At 44.9% G+C, this 20,000-nt stretch overlaps 1 protein-coding gene across 12 annotated transcripts in view; it reads right to left on the bottom strand.

The window, feature by feature from the left end:
• The window catches only part of PROX1 (prospero homeobox 1), a 59,393-nt gene that overhangs the window by 13,154 nt on the left and 26,239 nt on the right, over positions 1 to 20,000 (bottom strand). For 9 of the 12 annotated variants that reach the window (XM_075925184.1, XM_075925185.1, XM_075925183.1 and 6 more), the window contains one exon: positions 15,950 to 16,023. The exons of the other annotated variants lie outside the window; for them this stretch is intronic. In XM_075925184.1, the coding sequence (XP_075781299.1) occupies positions 15,950 to 16,023 (74 nt within the window). The remainder of the gene's footprint in view (positions 1 to 15,949; positions 16,024 to 20,000) is intronic. 12 annotated transcript variants of the gene reach the window in all.

The raw sequence follows: 20,000 nt of genomic DNA, 5'->3' as shown, positions 1-20,000 counted from the left end.
TAGAGTGTTGCAACCAAGGTTTGAAAACTATGTGGCCTTCAACAGCCTGCTTGTTCCTACTACAAAGCTGGATAAACATACTTTAATAATGATAAGATTGGCTCAGAATAGATTTTGCTTTCAAATTTTATATAAAGTAGAATTCTTGGAGAGTGTGAGGGTTTGTTTCTTTAAAGGCTAATTATGAACAGGCAGAAATAAATGCAGCACAGATCACTCAAGATGCCAGCCTGCCAGAAGAGGTTAAATTATCCAGAAAGACAGCAATGGGTTTTTTTCCAATAGCAGGACTTTATGGATTTAAAACATATCTTTATTCATGCCAACCTGGCGGGCAACAAGTCATTTTGCCAAATAGAAAAGCCAAACTCTCTAGTGGACGTGGGATCAGAGGTCTTTAGCTGGTGAAGGCTGCTCACGTTGCAGAGCTGCACCCCCCCCGAGATCGTGTGACTGGGAGGTAAACAGGTTGGATGGGGGTAATCTGGCTCACTCCTTCAGCTGGATGAGCTGTATAGTGGCAGCAGTGAGCGACTCCACAAGGAGCTCCTTCACCCAAGGATAAGGTGTAAACAGCATCTCTCAGACCCTCTCCAAGACTAAGACTAAGTCTGCCATCGGGGGAGGACTCTGGTGTGTGTAGTTCCAAGTTAAACAGCTTTTTAAGGGTGCATGGACCAGTCTGTGCAGGCAAAGGCATAGTAGCAGCACAAGATGATTCAGTGGAAATGGCTCCTCTGAGGAAAAATATTAAAAAGGACGAACAATGCTCACAAGGGCCCACAATGATGCAAGGTGAATAGCTGACTTAAATCATGTTAAGCAGTGATGAGATTCAGAGGAAAGGGTGTGATTTAGAGTCCTAATCTACTCCCAGGTGGGGAGAAAAACACAAAAAGAGAAGGGATCCATAGGAAACTCCAGGTAAGTTCCATCACCGCTTGGAGGAGGGACATTTGTGGAGGCTGTTGGGTGAGCAAGCCGTTAAATATGTATTGATATGCTTTAGGAAATGGCATGACACCCACTCTCACAGGCAGAGAGAAACCCTTCTCCAGTGCGCACCACCCCACCTCTCTGCTGGCATTGACTTCCCACCCATTGTGCATGACATAGCTGCTGCTCCCATGAGTGGACCTATAACGAGTAACGCCTCCCCTGCAGTGGCACCTCCATGTGCTTATTTGTCCAGTGAGAGTACTGGGCTGGAACTTGTTATAGGTAACAAACAGGCTTGTGTTGCTTGTACTATATGCCTGCACTTGTCTGGTTTACCTACCTTCTCTCTCGCTTTACATTTTCAGACTCTGTGCTCTTTGGCACTGGGACAGATTGCACAATTGTTTTCTCTTCCCTATAGGTGTGTGTGTTTAAAGATCCCGCGTGCTTCTTATAAGCATGATGTGTGTACAGCACCTAGCACAATGGCCCCAAATAAGTGATAACCAGACTCCTAAGAAGGTGCCAAGTGAAAACTCTGAGGCTCCCCTGGCTGCAGCATTTGACCAAATTCCTTCTATCCCACAGTCCTCACCAAGAGTTCTAGGTGGCACATTTGGCAGTCAAATCCTGCAGCTCCACTGTCTCCCCCATACTATGTTTCAGGGTCCCTACTCTTTCCAATCCACTTGTCTCCATTTCCATCTGGAATACCCCTGTGCCACAGCAAAGATGGGGGCCAACCAAAATCTAATGCCACCTTAAGTTGAGTGAACTTCAGGGCTGAGTTCATGCAGGACTGAGGGGAAATTGTAGCTACCTCTATCAGCCCCCTCCCTCCTTGCGGATCCCTGAGCCTGCAGGGAGAACCCTAGTGGAAACAAGCAGTGTGGTGCCATAGAGGAAGACCTTACCTTTCTGAATGGATCAGGACAGATCTACCCAGAGGATGTGCCCTCTGCAGTGCAGGAAAATAGAGCTAGCCTCAGGGGAGCTGACAGCCTCGCTGGGCTTCTGGACATGGTAGAGAGAAAGGGTATGTCTACACTGCCCCGCTAGTTCGAACTAGCAGGGGTAATGTAGTCATCCACAGTTGCAAATGAAGCCCAGGATTTGAATTTTCCGGGCTTCATTTGCATGAAGCCGGCCAGCGCCATTTTTAAATGCCGGCTAGTTCGAACCCCATGTCGCGCGGCTACACGCGGCATGGAGTAGCTAGTTCGGATTAGGCTTCTAATCCGAACTAGCTGTACTCCTCGTGGAACAGGAGCCTAATCCGAACTAGCTACTCCGTGCCGCGTGTAGCCGCGTGGCACGGGGTTCGAACTAGCCGGCATTTAAAAATGGCGCCGGCCAGCTTCATGCAAATGAAGCCCGGGAAATTCAAATCCCGGGCTTCATTTGCAACTGCGGATGACTACATTACCCAGTAATGTGTAGACATACCCAGAGGGACTACCTCTGTGCTCCCAGTAGAGGTGCAGTCTTGGGCAGAGGTGCAGGGCTAGGAACAGACAGCCCTCAACACACCCAGACAGTGGCACCTACCTCCCCAGAGTAACCCAGAGTGAGCGGCATGGTGCTCCAGCAGCCATTTTAAAAGTTCCGGGGCTCCAGGCAGTGGCAGCCATGGTGACCAGAAGCCCCAGGCCATTTTAAATTGCTATACCCTAGGGCAGATGCTCCTTTTGCCCTCTTCGTCAGCGGCTAGCCTTCTGCAGTTTGTAGCTATAAGGCGTAGATTTCTGGCACTTCCAGGTGAATGCTGCTCAAAGCAATGCTACTTTGCAATCAGTTTGGTTTTTCCATGGTAGCCAGTAGAATGCTTGGCCTTTGCCCCGAATCTTTCTATATTTTTCAAACCACTACCCTCTTTTTGGAGGAAGTAGAATGGCTGCGTGGGCCCATCTTTGTGCTTTGAGTTGGTGTGGCAGCATCCCAAGCAGGAGGCTTTGGCTTACACAGAGAATTTGGAGGCAGGTTTTGGAGTAAGTAGCTACACTTTTTGGCGCACAAGCTAGGGCAGCATATGGCCCAATGTTCTCAGTTTAAGTCTGACACTTAACATTATTTAACAGTTTCTGCATTAGGTGCTTTATAAGGTAAAGGAAATTAACTATTTTCAGCTAATTAGATCACACAATTGACTGAACATTCTGGACCCCTTGGAGAAAAAAAAATAGGCTCAAGGCATGAAAAGGCTAGTGCCTCTTCCATCATCACTTATAAAGAGAGGAAGAGATATGGGGAAAAGTATTTTTATTTAAAAAATACAAATGAATAATACTTAAATTGTGGGGGAAATAATTAATAATTGAATCATTTAAAATAATTTCCCCAGTCATCTCCTCTTCTCAGATTGGAGTGGAGCTCGGCACTAACCCCAGTGACTTATTCACTGGAAGTGGCCTGGGGCACCTCATGGAAGTCTAGAGTCCACAGTATCATTGCATTCAGTCTTTGAGCCTCACTCAAATTTGTGCCTGCGGCACTTTCAGGCCAAGCGTTTCTGCAGATTGGTGATGTTAAAAACTAATTTGCTTACTGGAATATAAAAAGGGAAAGGCTGGAATCACGGCACACTCCTCAGTTTGGCACTGAGGGCACCTAGCTAGTGGTGGGGAACAGTCCCCGGCAGTCTAGAAATATTCCACACCTGTGGGCACTGTCCCTCTCCTGCTGGGTGACTCATCTGGGGAGAGGATCACAGTGATCTCAATGCGGTCACCCTCCGCACCACAGTGACCCTCACACCAGCATCACAAGGGCTCCAGTGCTCTAGTGGTGCTGAAGGAGCAGAATGAATACAGGAATGCTGACGCTAGTGATGTGTGCCCCAGCTGCTATTCCAGAGAAGTGAAGAGTTCTAGCCTCACGTCAGCCAAGCTTGTAAGGGTTTGAAAAAGAAAAATTAGGGAAACATATGGGGGGGGGGGTTTAAAACTGTTGTTTACTGCTTCGTTTGCATTCTTTCCTTTTTCCTAACAAACTAGTAATAAAGCACAAAGCTGAATCAACCCTTTCATGTACAACCCTAAAATAATTTTAAAATGCCAGAGTAAAGGGAGGGTCAACCCCCTGCCCTCTCTCCCATGCAAAAAGGCTTAGGCTACAGGGCTATTAGCAATCCTGCTGCCTCCACTGCAGCTTATAGCAGGGGAAAGAACAGCCTTGCTCGCCCATGGAAGGGAAGGGACAGAGAGAGTGCTGAGCTGTCTGATAACGTCAGAGACACAAAAGTGGTGGTGTAGTGAAAATGGATACTATGCAACACCCTAGATTTAATCATTTGCATTTAAATGAAGCTATTTCACATAGAAGGAGTCCAGGGCTCCACGTAGGGACACAGTGCAGAGCACATAGATATTAACCTGATACGTACAATTCACATGCTATGGATGGACAGACAGAGCAACTATTCTATAGTGCAAGACCCTTTGCATCTAGAAGGGATATGTCTGGGACCTGATTCCCATTTAGCAATATGGAAAAGGTAGGGGAGAAAAGACCCCTTTGACATCTATTACCGACCTCCCATTCTGGGAATCTTATCCTTCCTCCGCCAGGTTAAGTATTCATAAGACAGAGGAGTCCTGTACCCATCACTGAAATGCAGTAATGCCATGAGGTGGGACACACATTTTAAACATAAGGACATATTAACATTTCAAACAGACAAAAGAGGGTCTTAAATTACAAGGATTTTGATTTCTTGCCTCTTAAAATATGCTAATTTCTTCTCTTTTCCCTGTCCTCCAAGCAAGTTCTCAAAAACATTTTACTTGCAGGCTGACTATCAAGTTGCATTCTGCAGAATTTTTCTTCTGGTTTTACTCCTGCACTAGAACTGTGTGAATATAGGGATTTACAATGGATAGCTCTTTACCTACTGCATCATTAATGGCACTGTAACAGTACGGAAAAATCACTAAAAAATGCCTACAGTTTAAGATGTTTTGGGATTTAATATATGTTGGACAGTAGAAAGAAAACGTAGTTGCCTGGTTACTTTTACACACACACAGCTGCCATTAAATGAGAAATAAAACTGATACATGCAAGACTAGTCTGACTTACTGCCCCTTTAATGCAGACCCATTGTGTCTAAACATGGTCTGCTTTCCGAGGGATGTCCTACAATGCTGGGAAACATTACTTACCATGCTACCACATTCTGACAAGTACTGAACGAAGGCACCCATAGAACTGCAGGCACCTGTGCCCAGAAGAGCAAATTCAAAGTTGAGGCTGAAAACCCAGTTCTGGCTCCTTTACAGTGACTGTGGAGAGGATGCTCCACAGGTTTTCTGGAATAATGGCAACAAAGGAGTGTTGTACACTGAGACAGAAAGGGCAGGTGACAGGGCCTGGATGTTGAAGAATATGAGCCTCTTTCACCAATAACAGCCCCTTGCACAGGGAAATTCTGCTGGGAGAGCTGGGATCTAAAAGTGCTTTGACAGAGAATATATTACATGGTATAAAACTCTAGTACAGGCAGTCCCCGAGTTACGCGGATCCGACTTATGTCGGATCCGCAGTTACGAACGGGGCCATTCCTCTCCCTGGTCTCCAGCAGACCAGGGAGAGGAAGCAAAGCGGCGGAAGACGTGGGCAGCGGACAGGGTTGTCCGCTGCCCACGCGCTCCGAGGCTTGGCTCTGCTTTGCCCCTCCTCCCCCATCCCCCTGGTCTGCAGACCGGGGGGGGGGGGGGGGCAAAGCAGAGCAAAGCGGCGGAGCACGCGGGCAGCAGACAGCCCAGATGCGTCTGGGCTGTCCGCTGCCCGCGTGTTCCGCCGCTTTGCTCCCCGGCCCCCTGGTCTGCAGACCAGGGGGACGGAGAGCAAAGCAGAGCAAAGCCACGGAGCCCGAGGGCAGCAGGACAGCCATGGCACGTCTGGGCTGTCCCGCTGCCCCCGTGCTCCGTGGCTTTGCTCCGGACACCTGTGGTACAGCAGCTGGGGCGCTGCCAGTTGGTCCCGCAGCGCCGCTCTGGGCGCTACTGGACCAACCGGGCAGCACCCCAGCTGTTCTGCCCCAGGCGTCCTGATTCAGCCACTGCTGGTCAGATTCAGCAGCGGCTGAATCAGGACGCCTGGGGCAGAGCAGCTTGGGTGCTGCTGGGTTGGTTCAGTAGCGCCGAGGAGCGGCGGCGCTACTGGAGCAACCCAGCAGCACCCCAGCTGCTCTGCCCCAGGTGTCCCCAAGTCAGCCGCTGCTGAAACTGACCAGTGGCTGACTACAGGAAGCCCCTGCCCCGGGCTTCCTGGAATCAGCCGCTGATCAGTTTCAGCAGCAGCTGACTTGGGAATGCCAGGGGTTCTTAAGTTGAATCTGTATGTAAGTCAGAACTGGCGTCCAGATTCAGCCGCTGTTGAAACTGATCAGTTTCAGCAGCGGCTGAATCTGGACGCCAGTTCCGACTTACATACAGATTCAACTTAAGAACAAACCTATAGTCCCTATCTTGTACGTAACCCGGGGACTGCCTGTATAGGCACCCTTGCCAGTTCTGCCTGAAATAATGAGAGATTAGTTGTAACCGCTGTAATCTGTCATTTATTGAGGACAGTGGTGGGCCCACAAGACATTTTGTTTTCCTACAGGTATTATCAAAGCGACACACGTATGAGCTTTGAGGTGTGCTGATTGCACACAATGCTGACTGTGAGAGCCATGCACTCCCTACACAGCCAATCAAAGGGTGCTATGCGTTCAAATGGCTCACTGCACAAATTCTAGGTATGCAAGCACACTTAGCAGAACTACCCTATCCCAGGAAACCATTGGGGTTACAACAATCTTGCAGCCCACTGAGATGAAAGAGGGCCACTAGGAATGAAGTCCCAGGCCTGGAAATACCCCTTTCTGTCTTAGCATGTGGGGTTGTGGTCAGGGGCTCTGTAATGCTCTGGGCAGGGGAATGTCTGAAGTGGAAGGAACACGTGCCTCTCTCCCTGCTCAGAATACAGGTGGGGATCAAGCACCACATGACTCCACCTCCACGTGACTCCCATTCATCATTTGGAGAGGGAGAGATAAGGAAGTTGATTGGCTCCAGTGAAGCCATATGATTAAGCATTTCTGGGCACCCTGCATCCAAGCTTGTTACTAAAAGCTTTCCTAACCACCCTGCCCTGTAGGCAATGTTCCCTCTAATCTTTGCCATCCTGTGCAGAATAAATTTTGTTCTGTGTGCTAAGGCATGTGCCAATGTGCACCATGAACAGAAACACGTGCTGCCATTGTGGGAGCTCTGCCAATCAGCTGAGTGGCACCTGAATCTCTCCTGGGCCACCGCCCACGCACTCAGCTTAAAGGGAACACTGCCTGCGGATGGTGCAATTGTCCAAGCTGGGTTTCCAGGTCTTGCCGGGCAAGGAATTTTTCTTGCTGGGAAAGATTTGGCAGGATGTTCATGGCTTTTCCCACTGTCCTCACAGTGCTGTGGAGAGCTGGTATATGGTGGGTTAAGACAAAGGAGGTGACATTTCAAAATAAATAAACAAAGAAGAGTGTGAGGGCTAATAAATATTGCAGTTTGTGACTGGTACCTAATGCAGGTCAGAAGCTTCACCAAGGCAGCACCTCAGCAAAAGGCAAGCGCACACCCCACGGATGGGTGAGCCTGTGAGGTGAGAGGAGATCCGAAATCTTCACAGACTGAGTTTCCTCTCATCTGTCCCCTCCTTGCATGGGATTCTGTATTGGACTGAACTGGGAACTGAATAGCAGGGGGCTGCCTAAGAGAACTTGCCCTCATTGTCTGGTTGCATGGCCTGAGGCCGTTCAGCACTTTTCCCCTGCCCAAAGACCCAACTGATGCCTGGTAGTTAAAAGCTTCTCCTTTAATATTGAAGTTAATAAAGTTGTGGCCTGCTGTTTTAAATACATTCTTGTGCCTGTGTGCCAGCGTTCTCCTGCTCATCTCGCTCAATGCAGCAGTCTGTCTGCTTTGCAATGCCCACTCCCCTGGTCCTCTGCTCTTTATGCTGACTCCCTGAGCTAAGGTCAAACTCCTCCTCTGGTCTGGCCCTAGCTACCTGAGAGATCAGAACACCCCACAATAACTCTGGGACATTGGGGCAAGGGGGAGGCTCATGAGTGTCGGGGTGGAACTTTTAAATAATCCGGTCCCCACCATGGGAACTGACTCCCTCAAGAGTTAAGAATGATCACAAACCTCACCCTGTTCTGAATGAAATGGAAAACTTCTGTTTAACTCTGCTTTTTCTCAGGAAGCTCTTCCCACTGTACCTTTCTCTCTCACACACACATGCTAATTGAGCTAGTCTTCATACAAGCTTGGCAAGGAAGAGAGAGAAAGAGAGAGAGAGATTGTTCATTCTATTATTGAATATTTGGCAGGTGCTCAGATACTACAGTGATGAGGCCCACATAAGCACAAAGGGTATGTCTACACTACAAAGTTAATTCGAACTAACAGACGTTAGTTCGAATTAACTTTGATAGGCGCTACACTAGCGATCCGCTAGTTCGAACTTAATTCGAACTAGCAGAGCACTTAATTCGAACTAGGTAAACCTCATTCTACGAGGACTAATGCCTAGTTTGAATTAACTAGTTCGAATTAAGGACTGTGTAGCCACTTAATTCGAACTAGTGGGAGGCTAGCCCTCCCCAACTTTCCCTGGTGGCCACTCTGGGCACCACCAGGGAAACTCTTCTGCCCCCCTCCCGGCCCCGGAGCCCTTAAAGGGGCATGGGCTGGCTACGGTGCCCGTGCCAGGTGCAAGCCTGCCAGCACCCAGCCAGCATATTCTGCACCTGGCATGGCTCGAGCCAGCCACCCGCTGCCACCCAGCCCTCCGCCTCTTCCCGGGACCAGGCTGGCGGCTCCCAGGAATCTGCCCGGGGCCGCAAGAGGCAGGCGGCTGCCTGGTCTAGTGCGGACATCGTGGACCTCGTCCATGACCTCCGCACTAGGCACAGGAAAGTGGTCGTCTAGGGCAGGAGAGCTGCCAGCCTGGCCACCCAGGAGCAGGTGTGCATGAAAATCAAGGTAGTCCACTGAGACCCCCGACCCTGAGCCCTGAGCTTACAATGGCCGTCCTGGGTCAGACCAAAGGTCCATCTAGCCCAGTAGCCTGTCTGCCGACAGTGGCCAACACTAGGGACCCTGGAGGGGATGGACCGAAGACAATGGCCAAGCCATTTGTCTCGTGCCATCCATCTCCAGCCTTCCACAAACAGAGGCCAGGGACACCATTTCTACCCTCTGGCTAATAGCACTCCAGGGACCCAACCTCCATGACTTTATCTCACTTCTCTTTAAACTCTGTTCTAGTTCTAGCCTTCACAGCCTCCTGCAGCAAGGAGTTCCACAGGTTGACTATTTGCTTTGTGAAGAAGAACTTTCTGTTATTAGTTTGAAGCCTGCTACCCATTCATTTCATTTGGTGTCCCCTAGACCTTCTATTATGGGAATTAATGAAGAACTTTTCTTTATGCACCCTCTCCACACCACTCCTGCATTTATAGACCTCTATCATATCCCCCCCTAAGTCTCCTCTTTTCTAAGCTGAAAAGTCACAGTCTCTTTAGCCTCTCTTCATATGGGACCTGTTCCAAACCCCTGATCATTTTAGTTGCCCTCCCCTCTCCCACCCTCTCTCTTCCCCTCTCCCAGCTCCTTTTCCCAGTCTCCCCGAGTTTTGTTCAATAAAGAGAGTTTCTATTTTTGAACACACGTGTCCTTTATTTTGTACATCAGGAAGGAGGGCTAGGAAGGGGCAAGTGGAAGGAGGTGAGGGAAGAATGGGGTACAAGCCCCCAATGGGGAGGACTGGGGTGGCTCTGCGGGCTCCTCGGGGTGGAAGCTCTCCTGCAGCCCCTTAGTTGATCCCCCCCCCCGGATGGCAGCCTGCAGCAAGTGCAGCCGGGCTGATGGCCGAGTGCTGTGATGTGCCGAGTGTGGGCACTCAGGGCACTCCAAGCCAGGACTGCTTTGCAAGCGAGGAATCCGTGAGAACTGTCTGTCCGGGGTGGGGGTCGGGTCCCTGTAAGCACAGCCCTCAACTAGCCTGAGACAGCAGCTCCACGCTCTAAGTCCTACTCTGATGCCCTGCCGGCACTGCTTCTGGCCAGCCTTAACCTCGGTTCAGGGTCCATTCAATGTGGACATGCTAATTCGAACTAGTTTTTAAGTCTGGATGCGCTAATTCAAATTAGCTTAGTTCGAATTAACTAATTTGAACTAAGTTAGTTCGAATTAGCGCTGTAGAGTAGACATACCCCTAGATAGAGCTGATTCTCCAGCTGCTGTGAGAGCCTTCATGTTGTTTTTCTTAATCTTGAAGGGAAATGGTGCCACTTCAATATTGTATCAGTGTACTGAGGCTTCAGTTTTAAAGGTTGTATTATATCTTGTACTGGCACATGGCATGGGCCTTTCATGGGCATCATTTATAATTGTTTTGCCCAGTAACCCCCTCCTCATGGCCTTATAATGGACCTATATCACTGGACTGAATTGTATCCATACGGGGTGTTGTTTGAAATAACGGTGCTATGATGGGCTTATTCTATGCTGCCATAAGAATGGAGTCACAACAAACTTGTAACGCTGTTGTTTTACCAACTCAATCATCTTCGTTGTCATGGGAAAGGGGACAATTGAGTGGGAGGGTGGTGTGGACATCGCTTATGATGATACCGGATCTCTTTCATGGTTCTCAAGTAATAGAAATTAGCCACACTCTATGATTAGCTGTTGTTTCCCAAAGGCCCCACACTGCCTTTTCAAAATATATCGATGAGGCTTTTAAATACTTCATACACTTAGGAATAGCAATTCAAAGACCTATAGGACAGGGAGGAGAGGAGAGTGCATTAAAGCCAAGGGGACTCATACCGTTATAAACCCACTCCACTCTGCGAAAACGTATCCACTGGGGGTGTATGTGGGGGAGGAGTGTGAACATTCATTAAAGATAAGGAAAGACTCCAAAGCCAGGTCTATATTCAGTTTTTAGTGTTCTAAAATGGTAAAAGAATTCTATCAATTAATATTTATTTAAAAACTTAAATCTTCATCTGAGTTTACACTAATATTATGGAAGGCCAGATTCTCAGCTGTCAGGAAATCAACATGGGTCTCTTGTCTCTGGCAGCCAGTTTACACCAGCTGAAGATCTCACCCCATGTTTAAATAGGATGTGGGTGAGTTAAACTCTGGGAAATGAATGGTCACATCTGAGTAGCTAACCTGCTTTGAAGCAGCACTATCCACTCTGCTGTGTGATTTGTGTAGAACAGCTCTGAGCACATTTTGAGGAGAAAAAGTTTACCTTGGTTTATAGGATAATCAAGCACAGAACATGAAAAATGCATTTATGAAGCAGTGATAAGAAAACACAGTGCATCCTCTATCAGGTACACCGTGATTGCAAGAATAGTTCCCCGTTCGCAATTTAACACTACTTTTCAAAAAGTTTGGAATGAAATATTGTGATGTAGTGACAAAAGAAAAAAATTAACATAACTGTTACCTGATACCAACAGTAGGAACATACATCAAGACCTAACACACAATTAATTGGTTCCTTCTAACCGCCCCCCGCAACTACAATTTTGAAATGTTCCTAATCTACTGAGTTGCAGCAATGAATGAAAAATCATGAAGAATTGTAAGGGATCAGTGTGGGCTAAAAGGGTTTAAAATTCACCTTGTGTCCCACTGCTTATCTGGGATGAGCTGGGAGAAATGAGGCCATATGGAATTCAGCTTCACACAGGGAAATGGAAAACAGGGAAGAACTAGGAAGATGAATAAAGGCTCATCATGGATACAAAAGAACAGAGCAAAAAAGATGCTTGGATTTGGGCATTCTTGTCTGGCAAGGAGGCAGGCAGTAAGGCTAATGAAGCATTTGCGATATGGGACGTATGCCAGCGTAACAAAGAAGATGTGCATCAGCTCTGCAGATGTGCCAAAGCCCCCAGAGCAAAATAATGACATAATCACCATCAGTGTCACAGACCAGACTGTACACAAGGTGACATGGGAGAGAATAAATAAGAGTCTTTAGAGGCCTGAGTACACACACAGGAAGAAATAGCCATTCCTCACTACTGCCACTGCCCCAAGAGAGTTGAAGCGATGAGGGTATAATGTGTGCAGCTACCAAAAGAAATCTTGAATTGTGTAAGGCTAAAGCACTATAAATTGATGCTTTTCTTAGTCTCCAGTTGACGTTTCAATTCCCCCTACCCCTTGTTGAATGCAAAATGAAATGGCAGTAGGAGTCCAAAGACTTTGCCAATCTTGGGGGTGGGGGGAGGAGGAGAAAAGGGAAAGACAAAAAGAAGGGGTTATCGGTAAATAATTGTAAAAACCATACAGCTGGAACTATCTCAGGATTTCATTCAAAATAACATTCAAAACTCAAACAAGGAGAGGAGTACATTTGGCACAGCATTCTCCATGAATGACACTAGAAAAGCAAAATATTTTGAACGTTAAAATACAAGCTTATTATTTTATTGATCAGGAGTAAAACAGTGCTCAGGGCAAGTCAGTACTTAACAGGTTATTTGCAGTAGGGAGTAATCCGAAAAACACCAAGTAGCCTTAAAACTCCTAGCAGTTTTTTCCGTATAAGGTAGGTGTCTGTCATGGTACAGCTCTCTAGTTGTGTGTGTGTGTGGGGGGGGGGGGTTCTTAATTGTAATGTTATTTTTGTCAATTTTTAAAGGGAACATCTGTTTGAGAAACTGAACCAGCACTGGAAAGCTATGGACTCAATCTGGCAGAGAGTAGCTTCACTCAAAGAGCCAAGGGTCTTTTCATAAGAGTAAAGCTCTTAAAGTGCAGGTCTGTTTGCAGGATCAGCCCCTATCAGAGTAGCTCAGAACAAAGAACTGGCTTCACCAGTGTCTCTTTTCATTGTTTCTAATGAAAGATTCATAAGACTAACTTTAATTTTTTATGACCATTTTTGCATTACTGTATTTGTTGTGTGTACCTCATATGTAGTTTCTTCTTAAATACAGAAAACCTGTTGCAAAATGCCTTGCACAACAACTTAATCAGTACAATCATTGATTTTGGTTTCTCTTCAGCTCGTCTTAACATGAAGGACGTGCCATGGGGCTCAGAATATTTTGATGAGCTTATTCTTTTTAAAGTCATATGGTTATGTCTGTGAAGAGCATTGATATTGTCTTGGTGAATTAAAAACCTTCCTAGTTTGCTAGTTTAACTGTCCAAGAGAAGAATAATTGTATTTGTCTTTTTTTTGGCTTCACCCTATTAACTACAACAGTAATGTAACAATTGTTAATAGACAGGTTTAATTTGACTGTACTTCTCACATATCTGCTAACTGCACCATATCTTTGTTTAGCATATCATTAGGGTAAACAAGGAAAGCATGTATGCCATTTTGTTCTGTTGTATATGAAGTTTAATAATTATGCCACAGAGGATTCTAAATTAATCACAGAAGGTGCAACACTATTAATAATCGGTTAGAAAACTACAGCTTCTTTGCAGTTTGAAGTTATTGGCATTGTAGTAGGGTTTTTTTAAATAACCAGGCACGTGTTTGTTTCTGTTGGTGTTTATACCAATATTTTCTTTTATGGATATTCCATTAAGCATCCACGTCTCCCCTCAAAACCTATGTTTGTTTTGGGCATGGAAGGAAGAAGCTGATCAAAACTGACACAAAGAAAAAAAATGTTCATGTATTGACCAAAATTTCCCCAGAATAGTTTCCCATAATGATGCTAATTTCTAATCTTCCACTCAAAGTAAAAATAGGAGGCTCTGAAGAAGTTTTAAATAGTTAAATAGCTGTGTAATCTAGATGAAATAAACATGCTTGCTAGTTCAAAAAGGTTGTTAGAACTTTTTTCAGCTATTTAATCCATAGATGGCTGAATACAATATGTTCTACAGAAAGATACAACCATCACCAGCAGCTGTTAGAAGAGAGCTTGCTCTCTGCTCCTATTGATAACCCTTTGTGGAATGAAGAAAAAGAGCGGAGGGAAGGAGAACTGAATGTCAGACAATAGACATCGCTACACACACTGTCTCTGAACTTTCCTCATCTCTGAAGGACAATTAATTATGAAGGCCTTTGGGGTAGGTCGAAGCAAGGGAAAACCTACTGCTGGCCCAGCACTCCAGCCGCTATCTCTGTGTTTGTTAAATGGTTGTGCCTGTTGGGGAACCAGAGTAGCAGCCACCAAAATAGCCAATAGATCATTTAGGAAAAAAAGAGCAAAAGATTTTTTTTAATGTGTGTCTGTCCTTGTATAATTCTATTCTCACTGTGAAATCATCCATATACAAAACACAAGGACAATTTTTTTTAGAAGAGCCACAGGGTAGGTTACAGTCAGAAACGGCCTCTCAGTGGTGTGTTAAAAAGGATGGTCTTTTCACCAAATCATTTCACAGAGGCAAAACAGACAAACACAAAGAGTTGAGACTTTTTCTGCTACATTAAATAGAGTAACTGATAAGGTCAGACATATGATACCTAAAGACATGAATCTGTGAACTCTTGAAGTCAAAGGACTTCTCTGTGCAAAGGAACAATCTTTCAAAGGAAATAGATCATAGAACTCCACTGAATCCCCTTTAAACTTTATGAAGCAGGAGGAGAAAAAGCTCTAAGTAGGGAAGCTTGACAGAAGAGCCTTGAACTATTTTCTGAAGGAAAGATGAGACCCTCCCTAGGCTGTCACAAAACATCTTTTTTTTCCCAAAGGCTCTTCTGAACTTTGATATGTGCCAAGACACCGCTATTGAAAGCTGTATAATTATGTGCTATAGCCACTGTAGAAAATGCTTTGTTCATCTCAACAAAGAACAATAAGCAAAGTAAAGTGACATTACACTGTATCTTTTTCTTTAAGAATGTCGAGAAAGGTCATGGTATGTTATAACTAATAAAGCTGTTGAGTAAGGAGGTTTAAAGTCGATCTTGCTGTGCTTAAATGTAACCCAATGACAAAAAGGCAGAGGGAGCTAAAATGTAATGACATTAAAAAAAACCCAGATAATAAATCAATGGCCCAGACTCATTATACCAATGAATATCTTGAACCTAAAGGAAATAAATATAAAAATGAAGAGTAGTTGTGAGACAGACTTCTGTCTCCAAGTGTGGCAACTTTTCTCTTCAAGTTTCCCTTCAAGTTGTTGCTTGCAATTAAACTAAGCAAGAAATTGATTACCGAGTAGTAAATAAATGGTATGTACAGTGTCTGCACAGTCTAAAGCAGAGGTAGGGAACTTCAGGCCTGGGGGCTGGATGTGGCCCTGGCTTGTCTGGATCCGGCCCCCAAGGCTCAGGACCCTCCCTGCACAGGGGAGCCTGTACTGGTGGAGCTGGAGCACACAAAATCTACTAGGCTGGGCCCCCCTAGGTTCTGGTGTGCGAGGGGAATGTGGGGGGTGTCTTTCTCCTTCTCGGTTGGGTGCCATGTCGGTGAGGGGCTTTTGTGTGCGGCCCCTAACTGATCTTTTTGTGGGTCAGTGGCCCCCAACCCAAAAAAGGTTTCTCACCCCTGGTCTAAAGGTACCTGAATTTTGTAAGTTTTACAAATACATTTAATCTCCTGTGAAAGTTGCAAGGAAAACAGATTTTTTCCCCCCCAAAAAGTGTCTCTCTAAGCTGTTTTCTTCTTTTTAAACAAAAAACACATGGGACATCATAGGCAAAAATTCAGAGAACAGTATTTCTAATGAAAGGTCACCTTTTGGAGCATGTGTGTGTGGAATCTTCCTAAATATGTGTGCTCAATTTTCCTTTAAAGGACTGATGACAATAATAAGCCCTTCCTAAATTGCTTGTTATTCACAATCTGCACAATAACTTTTCTACTCTTTTGCTGCAGCTCACAAGTAATAAGTCATTTGCCTTTTTAAAAGAGTGCTAAAAAAGGTCATGGTATGCTATGCTGAGTAAGGAGATGTAAAGCTGAATAGAAAGTGAGAGGAGAATAATATGAAAATAAGGCTGTTGTCACCTAGTCCTGGTAATGCATTTGAAATGTACAGGCTGCCTCTGTGCCTCTCTGCCTCTGTGCGGTATCTTGAATACCTGAAATGTCCATAAGGGGAGCAAGTAAGAAGCTTGTAAATTATAAGGTCTGATTTCCTCTTACACTAAAACCAATTTACCCTGCCCTAGTTGTGTACAGGGGCCTTAAAGGGGGTATAAATCCTGGTTTAAAGCCCCTATAAGATTGAAAAAGCACAGTAAATTGACCTTAGTATAAATGAGAATCAGACATTAAGGGTTTAATTGTCCCTTTGATGCACCTCAATTGAGGTCACGAGGAGTCATGCTCAAGCAAAAGACTATGGTCTTCTAAAATGAGAACGTTAGTGTCCAGGAGTTTCAAAAATTGCTATTTATTTAGGATGCGCATTTGGCGATGCTTTGAATAGCATTTTCAGAGTCTGGGTTTCAGGCATTTCCAGCTGAGCCACCCAAAATGGAGGCTCCTAAAATGACAAGTCATGCTGGAAAATTTGAGCCACTGGCATTTCTCTGACTTATTCTTCAGGTGCTTAGATGAATGTTTTCTTATTTGTGTTTGTGTAAATAAACCCAATTCCCATTTATTTAACTGTCTATGTCTGTTCTGCTGTAAAACACCCGCAACTGGCCCAGGTCAGCTGACTCAGACTGGCAGGGCTCAGGCAACAGAGTAGGCTCCAGGCTCAGGCTGGAGCCCAGGCTCTGGGACTGCATGAATGGGAAAGGTCCTGAGCCCAGGGGTCAATACACTGCAATGTTATACCCCACACAGCCCGTCCCCAAGCCTGAGTCAGCTGACTTGGTCCAGTCAACAGATGTTTTACTGCAGCGGAGACATACCCTGTGGGATTAACGTGTCATGTCAGCAGTTAAGCAAGTGGGTCTTTGCAACATCAGGGTATTAATTAGGTTTTCCCTGACTTCATATCACTTTTTCCACATAAAATAAAGTGAACCTCATAACCAGCTTTTTTCAGCTTCTAAGACAGACCATTGTATTTTGCAGACTCCTGTGTGCAAATATGCCATAACCAATGATGTGCAAAAAAAAAAAAAAAAAAAAAGGCAATTGTCATTTCATCCTTCACTGTGGCAAAAAGACATATAGTGTATTTATAAAAATAATGCACTTGGGCTTAAGTTTCACCATTATGCTAAGCTTGGAGATGTACCTCTGCAGGACTGGGCGAATTCCTGTGAAACAACATGCAAGTGGAACTCAGAGGGACAGTCTGCAATAGCTTACTTGAGTGTTTGTTTGCTTACTCCAGACGTTTTAGATAAGTTGAGATGTAAGTGGAAGGACAACAACCAGATTGCCCAGTGCTAGGGGAGAGAACCCTAATGGCATGTCTACACTGAAAAGTAAACCTGTGCTTCATCCTGGGCTCAAACCCACCCCTTTCTTTACACCTACTTTGCAATTGTGCTAACTCTGAGCTTGGACCCAGGTTCCCAAGATGCTGCAGGCCTGTAGAGTTCAAGCTCAAATTAAGCCCAGACCCAGGGTCTGAGCCCTATTGCTTTGCAGTGTAGACATGGTGCTGGAACTATCCCACAATTGCATGGATCAACTTCAATAGTTCCCTTTATTCCAACAATCTGCAACCCACCCTACTGAAAGAGGAGCTTTCTGGGTTTGCAATGGAGAGTGAACCAATCTAGCCTGTTGCAAAATGAGCAGCTTCCTGGTAACATGCAGGGCAGAGAGTAATGTTTTCCCACCGTGCAGCATGGTCCTAGGCTAGAGTTGGAGAGGAGGGCTAAGAGGTGCTAAGGGCTCTGGGATGTGGTTGCTTTGACTCAGGTCTCTGTGCTGCAGTGTGAATGCAAGAGCCCTAGGTTTAAGTGTGGGTTGGAAAAGTCTTAGCACAGGGTTAAAATACAGTGTAGATGCTCAACCTCAGGATTCCCTAACATGGATCAGCTGACTCTAGTCCCAGTACCCCCAAAGTTTACCCTGCAGTGTATACATACCCTGAAACATCACAGCTGAGAATGTGGCAGTCTCAGCCTCCTGCGGGGAAGTCAGAATGTGGAGTCCTGGGGAGACTACAATCTCTTTAATAGGTGAGAGTAAAGGAAAATCCTGCAAGTGACAGGACTGAAATAAGAATGGGAGCCATATAGGAGCTGAAATCCAGGTGCCATCTGAAGGCCAACATTCTCTGCCTTTTACAAACCATGCTGTATTTCAGTCTTTTGCCTCTTTCACACCAGTGGGTCAGTGATCTCCCTTGCCTGCCAGTGTCCCATTCTGGTTGTAACCATGAGCTGCAGAGATATTATAGGTTCTGATTCTGAAGGGGGGATAGAGTAAGTGCCTTTAAAACAAAAGTGGAATGGAATCTATGTGGGTAACTGGACGTGAATCTTAGTTATTGATATCTTGGTGCTGGGCTCCCTAGAAATACCATAGATATGGAGTGGCTCAGCAAGCTGCTGGCTCTTTCTGACCTTCTTCTCCATCTACAGTGTGATATATAAATTCTGGTTCAGAGAGGAAGGATGAACTGTTTTTCATTTGTAAAAAATAAAACCCGCCCCAAGGCAAATGTGAGCTTTTTCCACCTTTACTGAAGAAATCAAATTTGCCATTCTCCTATCAGCCTGAATTTCCCTGTACAGCTATATTAACTGCACGTTCTGTTTCACTTGACCTTACAGGAGAAAACAAATACAGAAACAAATCTATGCAACATTAAAAAAAAAAAGATAAGTCACTGTGTCCTGTTGGAGGTGTTGAATCTATCTCTGGCATTGAGCCACAAGACGACAATGGCAAAGCTAAAATGATAGGACGTGTAGCTTGTTAAGCATCTTATTTGACTTTGCTAAAAGCTGACACTTCCAACAAAAGGAACATAGCATTAGAGTTTCCTGAGCAAATCTGTGGCACAGCCTGCGAATCTGTGGCACACCTGTTTTTTTCACTTTTTTCCTAATAGTCAGTTTGGGTGCATTAAAGTGTGTGAGTTTCACTTACCAGCAAAGGAAGAGGGGTTACAAAATGCAGTATAGGTGATTTAAGAGGAAGAACTTTACATCAGACTTTAATCATATCAGAAGACAAGGAAAGCATCACTGAAGTGTGAGGAAGGAACTTTCATTATGCTAAATATTGTAAATGTTCAGTTTACTAAAGCCCTTTAGAGCCAATGTTAGTGTTACAAGACTTCTTTTTTGCTTTCCAACTTGTGGGGGTGTGACTTGGCACTTATCAGATAAGGTCATAAGACTACATTGAAGATTGCACCATGCAGTTTAACAATTTTTGCATCTTGAATATGTGACAAACTCTACTTCAAAAAATGAGGTTCTAGGAAATAGATATGGGTCTTTTCCTACAGGCATGGGGAAAGGAACATTTGAAGAGGCTCTTAGTCATCACCAGTTTAATTGGTAGATATCTTTTCTGAGATCTTAGGCTTGAGAAGAAGAGAGTTAATCACAGTATGTGCATATCAAAAATCACCTCCATATTACAAGTGAAATTTTCATTCTCAAGACTATTTAAAAATTTCCCCTTGGTTTATATATGCTCTATGTTTCTCAAAAAAATTAAATGTATCCATTAAAACTACTACTTTAAATTAACTTTTTGACTCAAACTTTGTAAAGCACTAATAAACTCCCAAGGCCTTACGTATAAACAAAACTGTTGTAGAACAATGCAACTTTATTCAGTCTTCACAGTGTTCAGCAAATCAAAATATGGTTGACAATATAAAGTAGGGGAAACTAAACCAGCTTTAAAAATAAACATTAAAAAGGTTAGTGACACTTCATATCACGGTTCCCTTATATTCCTCCCATCTCTATTATATCTTGTTATATACTTAGATTGTTAATGCGTAGGGGTAGGGGGAGTGTGTGTGTGTGTGTGTGTGTGTGTGTGTCTGTCTGTCTGTCTGTCTCTAGGGAGTGCTACCACAATACAAATAATAAGTCTGGATATGTTTCCCATACGCAACCACTCATAAATCTTTCAAGGAACACCCTCCGATCCCCTCTTTTTTCGTCCTTCTTTATCA

Source organism: Pelodiscus sinensis, chromosome 3 (genome assembly GCF_049634645.1).
Source record: "Pelodiscus sinensis isolate JC-2024 chromosome 3, ASM4963464v1, whole genome shotgun sequence".
Classification (NCBI taxonomy): Eukaryota; Metazoa; Chordata; order Testudines; family Trionychidae; genus Pelodiscus; species Pelodiscus sinensis.
Note: the sequence above shows the minus strand (reverse complement) of the source record. Positions and strands in the feature narration are given on the sequence as shown.